A 10,586-nucleotide genomic window follows, 5' to 3' on the forward strand; every position below is an offset into this window, starting at 1 on the left:
AATTATTTATGGGTCATGCTAACATGTGCCCTAAGGGCACATGTTAAGAGCTAAATGTAGAAATTCTTTCTAAAAAAATGTGCATTGTTTTCCTAAAAAGTTCATAATTAATGTATTTATTACATTTTCCAATACTAATTTACTATATTTAGGTTTCTTAACATTTGCCCTTGAGGCACATGTTAGCTTTATCCATTATTTATTTCACCCAAACCACAATAAATATAACGTGTCACATAACTATTACTCCCACATCTGTTCCAACATGTCATAGCAAAACAAACAGTACTAATTATTACATACATCTAATCTAATAATTCAATAAAATAAAATAAAATAAAAAAACGAAATTAATCTTCCTGTCATATCCTATCCAATCAAATTCCGAGAGTAGTTAATACGAAAACGATTACGAATTGAAGTAACCTCTCCCTCTTCCTTCCTCTTCCTCTCTCTCACTCTTCCTCTACTGTTTCCATTTCTCTTCTTCAAAACCCTCTCCTTCACATTCCTCCTCTCAAACCTCCCTAACAAAGTAACAAACAACCGGAAAATCATCTCCGGTGATTCATCCACCTATGGCGCGACACTTTTCCAGTTCCGTCGACTTCGGACTCAACCTCTCAAAGCGAATTCATCACTTCAAAGGATCGGCTCCTGCACCGGTGCCGGAAATGTCCAGGTCGACGGAGGATTTTCTACCGTCGGCGCCGATGTGTTATGCGGTGATACCTGATCCTGAGATAGTAGATAATCCTGACATTCGGAGTTATCAGCCGTATGTTTACGGACGGTGTGATCCTCCGGCGTTGATACCGCTTCTTCTTCATGGAATTGCCATGGAAGTTGAGTGCTGTTTGGATACGGCGTTTGTAACCGTTACCGGAAGTTGGCGCGTGCACTGCGTTAGGGGAAGTAGTGTGTGTGATTGTCAGGTTGCTATTCCAATGGGTGAACAGGTAATTATATTTTCTGAGAAATTTTTTTATACGTTTTTCCACTCAAAATTTATTTATATAAAGCATTTATACAAAACGTATATATATCCATAATAATAAATTCAATCGAGACTTATTAAACTCATCAATACAAAATAAGTTCAAAATTATAATTGTAACAATTAGAATAATTATCAAATCCTTTATAACTGCGTCATATTGACGTCCGGGTCCGACTTAATATGTATGCACGATTATCAATTGAATTGAGTTAAAAATAAATTTTTTTTAATCATATAAAAATAAAATTTTTTTTCAGTAAAATGGAAACAGTTTCTACTTTTAATTTACTAAAAAAATAAATAAAAAAATTTAACATATGTTTGGAAAAAGACGAAAAAGAAATTGGCGTGAATCTCGTGTCAACTCTCAAGTCAGTTAATTTTATTATATTGTACTATTAAAGTATAAGAAAAATAATTTTTCATTTTTTAATAATTAATAAAATAAACAAATTTTTAAACTATCCGTTTTTTCTATCGTTTTCTTCTGAGCATTCGAACCATCGAACCTGATATGGAAAACTGTTTGCATTTGTCTTTTTTGTTAAGAAGTAGGGTAAATTCGACTTTTCAGTTGTAAAAGAAAAGTAATGATTGGATGTTGAATAAAGCTTAATGTGGCTTTTTGTTGTATAGTAACAGCAGTTGAATAACTTGTCGGGGAAATTTTTGTCGTTTTCAGGATTATAAAATATTATGTGCTCTTTATAAACGAATAAAGTAATAACACTAGTAATAATAGAGTACTCCGTTATTATAAATTACAACTTTACAATTTTAATGCAAGATTAATTATATTTTAAAACAAAAAAGTTTTCTTTTTTTGGACTTTTTTCTTAGTGTTAGAATTATTTTAAAATAAATAAATATGTTCATCATCTTCTTATTGATGCATTTATAGTAAGTGTAAGTGTAATGATAATATCTAATTGCCATCATTCTGTTTTACAAATGCATGAAAGAAAGTAATCATCATTCATGATCATACAATATTATATATTTCTAGTTGAGATTTGAGAATTTAAGTGATGATACTATCATAGTAGGAGCAAAGAAAGTAAATGGCATTCAATTTTATCAACTGATATCTAAATCATAAGTTAAAGATGAAATTTGGAAAACCTACCATAACATATATAATAGTTGAAATTGCATATATACCATACAAATTTTTCCTTCAACTGTTGCAGACTTGCATTTTGTTTCATATGACTACTTCTCAAGTTAAATATGATCATGTGGCTAACAGGGTTCACTTCTAGGTGTCGAAGTTGATGATTCTGAAAAATCCTATCACACTGAATTGGTCTCTCTAAAAGATGAAAAAGATAAGCAGAAAATGGCCAAAGCTAAAGATGGATACTATTTGAAAAGCCAAATATACATTATCAAGATTCCCCAGGTTAATAATAATACTATATCTCAAAACAGGTTTATCTCACCTTGTTGTTTATCGTTGTTAATTTAACATGTACATTTAAAACTCTGCAGATTAGGGGAGGCTCCATCTTCTCAGTTAAAATCAAATGGTCCCAGAAGTTATTATTTCATGATGGCGAGTTCTGTCTTACGGTCCCTTTCTGTTTTCCTTCATATGTCAACCCTGTTGGAAGTAAACTATCTAAGAAAGAGAAGATACTTTTGAAATTGAATTCTGGTACCGCAAACGAAGTGTTATGCAAAGCCACTAGTCATCCTCTTAAAGTAAATTCTATTGCCTGTTGTGCTGTTACAGTGTTCAATTTGGCTTCTGTTTAGACTTGAACTAAAATCAATTTTATTATTTTCCAGGGACTAACGCGCCAAGCTGGAAAGTTAAGTTTATCTTATGAAGCAGAAGTATCAACTTGGTCAAATACAGACTTCAGTTTCTCGTACAAGGTAAGAACTAGAAGCACGTCATTTTATTAATTTGTTTGGAAAATGCAGATTGTTTATGAAATAATCAGCACACAAAAGGCATGAAATAATACATGTAAGTGAGAGGAATGTTTTCACTAACTCTTGTGCTTCTTGCCTATTTATCTCGAAACAAATAGCAGTCTTCAATTTGTTTTAATGCAATTCCATAAAAGAAGTAAATTCTGATTTTGAATGATAGACATTCAGGATGCTACATCCAAATTAGCTTAATTTGCTGGTCCTCTTACAGGTTTCTTCAAGTGACTTATTTGGAGGTGTTCTCTTACAATCGCCTTTCCTGCGTGATTTCGATGAAAGAGAGATATTTTGCTTGTATCTTTACCCTGGAAATTATCATGATAGAAAGGTTTGTTTCAATATTATACTATGTCAATTTATTTTTCTTTTCTAAAATATATTTTTGTTCTGATTCCTAAGACAGAAAAGTTAGATAAGTTAGTGTGTGCTTAGCTTAAAATGGTTATATTGTAGTTTGCACAGATGCATTTTTTTTTTCTTTTCAAACTTTCAATCAAGTTAAGATGCCTTTAATTTTCAAGAAATTTTATACTGGAGCATTCTGTCCAATGATAGGTTTTTAAAAAGGATATGGTGTTCGTAGTAGATATAAGTTTAAGCATGAAAGGAAGTCCTCTCCAAAACGTAAAGAACGCGCTGCTGGCTTCACTCTTTAAATTAAACCAGCAAGATACATTTAACATAATAGCTTTCAATGGGGAGGCCTATTTATTCTCGCCATCGATGGTAACAGCTACAAAGGAAGCAATTTCTAAGGCTTCCAAGTGGGTAGACACTACTTTTGTAGCAAAAGGTGGTACTAACATCATGCTTCCCTTAACTCAGGTAATTCTTAATTTTTGACATTTTCAATATGATGTGCCTTCTTTTCTTACTTCATGACTTGTTAATTAAAGCTTCTCTTGTCATTTTGGTTTCTTCATTCAAGTGCGTAAATGAAAGTACTGTTACATCTTAAAAGAGGTGATGAAAAGGCAAAGGCTACTATTTTTGTTATCTTAGTACTTGATTTTATTTTGTTGCAAGTCTTATGAAGTGTTCAGTAAATTGTATCCTTTGCTGTACTGGTGGATGTTGAGTCCTTGATATATACAAATTTGTCATCGGAATATTTGATTTTCTTTTTTGCTCTATCTTAGGCAATGAACCTACTTCGGAAATCAAGCCATTCAGTCCCTCTTATTTTTCTTGTAACTGATGGGGCTGTCGAGGATGAGAGAGAGATATGTGAATTTGTGAAAAGCTATGTAACAAATGGGCCATCAGTCCGCACACCGCGCATATGCACTTTTGGCATAGGCAAGAGTTCTAACTTTCTCTTCTCTTTGGGGTCATCAGAAAATAGATTCTCAAATATCATTAATTTGCAGTGTTGATTTGACAAACCAACCTCTTATAAATGTTTTGCTTACTCTAGATAAAGCTTTAAGTAGCTGAAATATTTTGAAGCTGAATCTAGGCATGTTTAAGCTGGAGAAACAAATGCTTTGACATGATGCTTAATTTGTCAAGATGAGACTGGCAAAAATAGGTTTTACTTTGTTCAACTTTATTTGTTTGTTGTAACACTTCACATAGCTTTTCTGTTTTGTAATTTGTAATTTTCAGGTTTATATTGTAATCACTACTTCCTGCAAACGCTAGCAGAAATTGGGAGGGGTCACTATGATGCGGCATATGATTTAGGTCAGTATCTTTGCTAGTCGAGTTAATCTAACATTGCCACTTGAAGCTAGTGAAACATAGATGCTTAAACAAAAATGATTTATTGTTTTGTAATTTGTCATGAAGTCACAATAAGAACACAAGTAATTGCAAAATCATATCTAGATGTTTCGTTAATCTATCTCTCCGCCTCTCTAAATCATGTCCAGATACAATTGACTCTCGAATGCAAAGGCTATTTAGTACTGCTTCATCAGTTACAGTTGTTGATATCACCATCAAAAACTTAGAAGGCCTTGACTCAAAGGAGGTAGGTACATGTCAAGTAATGTTTTGTTTTCAATTATAAATGGATCATACTTACTATTTGTTGTTATAACTATAGTCCGGTCAATGCAGTTGTTCCCAACTCATATTCCTGACCTATCATTTGGAAGTCCATTGATCATATCAGGCAGATATAATGGAACTTTTCCTGAACTAGTTAAGGTTACTGGTACTTTGGCTGATAGGACCAGCTTCGAAGTGGATCTTAAAGTGAAAAGAGAAAAGGATATGCATCTCACTAATGTAATGTCTCAACCCTATGGCTTAATTATCACTTGTTCCTCATATCTTGCTGAGAATCAAAAGTTTATATTATTTAAGTATGTGTTTGGTTCTTCGGTAGCAAAAACTGATTTTAAAAAAGTGGATTTTAAATGATTAATTTGGGTTAGAACTGACTGTTGTGATTGTTGAATGCATGTTGATATAAATTTTGGTATTAACTCCAGGTCTTTTCAAAGAGACATATAGACCTAGTCACTGCTCGTGCCTGGTTATTAGAAAGTAAAGAGCTGGAGGAGAAGGTTTGTCTATTTTGTGATTTTCTGCATGTTGGATTTGTTTTTTAAAAGAGAAAAGGAAACTAAGGAATATGAACATAGAAAGTATGTGGAGACAGTTCATATTCAAGCAATGATTTTAAACAAAGCCATTCGATTTTACTTTCTCTAATAGGTTACTAAAATGAGCATTCAAAATAATGTCCCCTCTGAGTATACCTTCCTGGAGATGATACTTGTGAAGAAAGGTGATGTCAAGAAGGCACCTGATAATTTTCTGTTACAAAAGGTAGATTTTACCTTAGTGTTAGCAAAAATACTGTCGCGTTTGTATTTATGTCGTATCTGTAATCAGTATCGGTGTTTCATCCTATATGATTTACCTGCATTCCTTCAAAACAGGCTTACAGCAGACTTAGCTTCAAGGATTTGGAAATTGAAATCCCAAAGCTATTCCTCGGAGGACTGAGTCATGGATTTGGTGACTTGAAATCAACTGCTGAGAATCTTCCACCAGCAACAAAAGAGGCAAAACCATCTGAAGGACTATTGGAGAGAGCAGCTTCTACTTGTTGCGGTAAGGTGGCTAACACATGTTGTTGCATGTGTCTGCTACAGACTTGCTCTCTTGTGAATGATAGTTGCACCATAGTTTGCACTCAAATTTGTGCAGCCTTGGCTTGTTTTGAGTTGATTAAATGCTGTATTGAGCTATGTGATTGTGATTGCTTGCAGTGAAATTATATTTTCAGTTGAACATAAGAAAATCTGTTTAGTATTAAAGTTTGCTAAACGGTGTTTGTAAGCTCTTGTATAATAATGTCTACAGTTAATAATAGTTGCTTCTATTTCCTCAGTTTCTCGTCTAAAGTAGGAGAAATGGTAAGAAATACGTATTAAACATAAACTGATTACATCGTTTTTTGTTCCCTGTTGGCCTTTTGTTTTCTTCTAATGTTAATGCTTAAATGTTAAATTTTTAATTGTGAATTTTCTTTAGATGTTTAAACAAAAAATGGAATTGTGGGAAATCCCATATTCAAAATGTAATCGCATCTACCAAAGTTGTAGTACTTCTGAAGCCGGGATGTGTGCTTGTGTGCAATGTTTAAAACTCCAGAATTTACACAGAATCAATAAGGGATTGAAAATCATAACTCTTGGATTGTAGCACGGGTAGAAAAATATATTTATATATGTATAATTACATACAAATGCTCAAAACACCGTATATAAACAAAATAAGTGACCATAAATTCACAACTTCACAATAAAAATCATGAATTCATAAGCAAAACACAATTTGAAAAATTTAGTTCAAAATGAAAACAATACAATAACTATTCTAGACATTAAAAATATCATCAAATCTCAATCTCATATGAGTATAGTCATCTTCATCTTCATCCTCTTCTAATTCTTCATCAATCAGATCATCATTAAAAAGATTAGTAGTATGGTTATCAAAATCTTGATTTAAATCTTAAAATCTTATGATTTTACGATTTCACTCACCCCCAACAATCTAGATCTTAAAGAGAATCGTGTGTTATGGTCAAATTATAAAAAATGATAAAAACATTGATTATGTGCGACCTTGGCCATTTCCGGCCACGATCGGTAATTTCCAGCCACCACCATTACAAGCCGAGAAGGATGATAAGATACAGTGGCGAAACAATTATGGTTCGATAGCGTCCATTTTGTTAAATTGTAAATTTTTTTTTGTGTCGAAACTATGTGTGAGTCGAATTGTTGTAGCCACCTCTACCTTTATTTACATTCCAACTTCCTTTGTCTTTCTTTTCTTTTGTTGACTGAGCCTGCAAAGCCACATCGCCCTTCGACTTGTCTGCAGCTCTTTTAGTCATTCTTTGTTCATGAGATTCAAGTGTCCCTTGAAGCTCTTCTTTTGTCAATTTCGAAAATCTTTCGATTCTTCTATGGCTACCACTATGTGGTCGAACTTGGGAGCCAATGACCTCGAGATCTTTGCAACAACTTATCTTGATGTCAACACTTCTCCATATACCTTGATTTGATTCACTAGTTTCATAACCCTAGTGAAGAAATCAATTATGCTTTCACTTTCTTCCATCTGAAGCAATTCATATGTTCTTTTGTGAGTTTGTAACCTCACCTCTTTCACCTTTTCTACACCTTCAAAAGACTTTTCAAGAATATCCCAAGATTCTTTTGCAAATTCTACATCACTAACCTTTTTCAAAATCATCTGGACTCAAACATTGATGAATTATAAAGAGAGCTTTATAATTCTTCTTCTTCTGCAATACTTTATGTCGCGTCTTCTGCAATCGGTGCTACCCCTTCTTTCACAAGATCCCAAAGATCTTGACAACATACCACAACCTTCATTTGTTAGCACCAATTCTCATAGTTATCTCCTTTTAGAATTGGAAGACTTGCTAGAAAATGTCCATTCGGATGATTCATTGTCATCATCATTCTCTTGCCTTGAATCGTTTAACCGGAGATCTAGATACCAAATGTTAGAATTAAACTCAAACCTTGAGTAAATCTTTATCACTTACACAATGACAATGAAAGAAGGGGAATTTAGGGAGAAAGGTGAATTAGAGTTTGCAGTTGCAAGTGAATAAGAGATTTTTCACAGTTTGTAGGCAGAGAGAAACTCTGCAGAAAATCATCTTCTTCCCTTTTATTTTAATGACAAGAAATGATGGGCATCTCTACTTCTTCATATTTTGCAAACTTTGCATCACTTTCTTGATTCTTATGCTTTTCTGGACAATCATTAGAATAGTGACCATACTCCTAACAATTGAAACATTGTATGTGACTTTTGTCAGGCTTTCGACCACCACCCCTTCCACTACCTGTAGCACCACCTCTTTGGTTTCCTTGGTATGAGGGTTTTCTCTTATTCGACTAGCTTTCTTATTGATGATTTCAACCAGTCGAATTGTTGTAGCCACCTCTACTGTTATTTCCATTCCAACTTCCTTTGCCTTTCTTTTCTTTTGCTGACTGAGCCTGCAAATCCACATCGCTCTTCGGATGATGATAAAAAGGAAGAAGATGATTTTCTACAGAGTTTCTCTCTGCCCACAAACTGTGGAAAATTTCTTATTCACTTGCAACTGAAAAACCTAATTCACCTTTCTCCCTAAATTCCCTTTCTTTCATTGTCATAGTGTAAGTGATAAAGAATTACTCAAGGTTTGAGTCTAATTCCAACACATTTTCCACAAATACACTTGCTATACAAAAAATGTCATGTAGAAATACTTCAAATATATAGTATTATTTTATGTTTTAGCATTATTTTACGATTTTTAGTTACGATCTTATGTTTTACGATCTTACTATCCCCTTCCGTTCTTATGCAAGATCCCGATTTTGACAACCTTGATAAAGAGGAACATCCAAATCATCACTAAAGACACCACCACTAATGACATCTTATCCCATATTAAATATGCTATCTCCATCTATACAATATTTATCATTTATATTCTCTTTCCATTAGTTTGGTGTAAACATAATTTTTTGTGATACCATATTATCATATAAACACCCTAAGGTCAAATATGAAGTGACAAAGCGAGTTAGGCCGGGTTGAATCACATCACCTTCTTTTGTAATTTTATTAGACTTCAAATGCCTCATCCAAGGGACTTATAGTCTCATCAATCAAACTACATATAACTTCGCCTGAAGGACTTAGATTTCCCAAGCTATTTAACTTTCCGCCCAAGGAACTTAGATTTTTCTCAGACGGGAAAAAACATATAAATCTCGTCAAGGAAACGCGATTGAAGTCTAGTTTGAGAGACTTAATTTATAGTCTAGTTTGAGGACTTGATAAAAAACACGCTCGAGATGTCTAATGCCTCGCCTAAGGGACTTATAGTCTCATCAGACATGCTACATATAACTTCACCTCGGGGGCTTATATTTTCCAGGCTATTTAACTCTCTTCCTCAAAGGACTTAGAGTTCCCTCGGGCGGGACCAAGCATAGAAAACTCACCCAGGAGGCGCAACTAATGTCAAGCCTGAGAGACTTAATTCTAAGTCTTATCTAAGGGCTTGATAGAAGTCCCACCCTATAGATAACAAATTTTTCCTGAGTTATGGAACAAACCTCACGTTATAAACAAGAAATTCAAAGTCATCGAACATTTTAAGTCTGACCGTACCAATATCATGAACCTTGAAAGTCTTATTGTCATAAATGAGAAACACTCCACCTTATTCCAGCTTCAAAATCTCATAGTATTCTTTTCTTAGACACATGTGATAAAAGCAACATGAGTTCATGACCCAACTTTCTTCAGTCTCCAAAGTCAACACCATTAGTGCACCAACACTTTTATAACTATACTCATCTGAGAAAACTATAACCTGAATAGAACCATCATTGTCCTTCCTCTCGAGATAATCCCTCTTTGAAGTGACTAATCTTATGACAATTATAGCATTTTGCCTTCGACTTGTCCTCCTCATCATTCTTCACCTCAATATTCTCAAGATCATCAATAATCTTGTGAAATTCTGTCAACTGCTCCACTATGGATTTATTCTCTACCGTTTAAAAATGAATAGAATTGTTGTTTTAGGTGTAATACAACGATTCATGTTTTGCCTACATTGAAACCATAGTCTGCTCTCTAGTGACTTCCCTTAGAACTTTATCCCAAAAGCACAAGATAATCACATTCCAGGCCTTATCCACCATCCATGTCTTCTCTACTTTTATTAGGCATGCATGCATCAATGTCTCTCCAAAGCATCAATGTCTTCTCTACTTTTATTAGGCGTGCAGACCTTATTTCACCTTTCAAAGCTTCAATACAGATCTCTTGAGTTAAAATTGCTTATATATTTACTTTCCGCAACCCAAGATCGTTGTCTCTGAAGAATTTCTTGATCTCCCATTTAGCCATGGTGCTCACTTGTAAACAATACCCCTTTGCCACATAATGAGTGTCACTTGTTATGAAAAAAATGATTGAATAATTAAAATCACTTCCAAAGAAATATATAAAATCCATAATGAGTGTCATAAGTCATGTTTCATACCCCTTTGCCACGCGTCATAAGTAGGGGTGGAAATAGGCCAGACCGATAACCGGGACCCACCGGTTAGTCTATATAGGCTCATATCAT

The 10,586-nt window shown here is 34.1% G+C and overlaps 1 protein-coding gene across 1 annotated transcript; it reads left to right on the forward strand.

Annotated features, from left to right (window-relative positions):
* Positions 1 to 361: 361 nt before the first annotated feature.
* Positions 362 to 6,361, forward strand: LOC131616443 (uncharacterized). The gene is made up of 13 exons (XM_058887768.1): positions 362 to 959; positions 2,250 to 2,402; positions 2,492 to 2,704; positions 2,792 to 2,881; positions 3,153 to 3,269; positions 3,497 to 3,766; positions 4,081 to 4,240; positions 4,550 to 4,627; positions 4,816 to 4,916; positions 5,006 to 5,176; positions 5,383 to 5,457; positions 5,609 to 5,722; positions 5,836 to 6,361. Exons 1-13 carry the CDS (start codon positions 579 to 581, stop codon positions 6,169 to 6,171), a joined length of 2,259 nt encoding a protein of 752 aa, XP_058743751.1. The 5' UTR covers positions 362 to 578; the 3' UTR covers positions 6,172 to 6,361.
* Positions 6,362 to 10,586: the final 4,225 nt, after the last annotated feature.

The sequence above is a fragment of the Vicia villosa genome, linkage group LG7 (genome assembly GCF_029867415.1).
Source record: "Vicia villosa cultivar HV-30 ecotype Madison, WI linkage group LG7, Vvil1.0, whole genome shotgun sequence".
NCBI classification, from domain to species: Eukaryota; Viridiplantae; Streptophyta; class Magnoliopsida; order Fabales; family Fabaceae; genus Vicia; species Vicia villosa.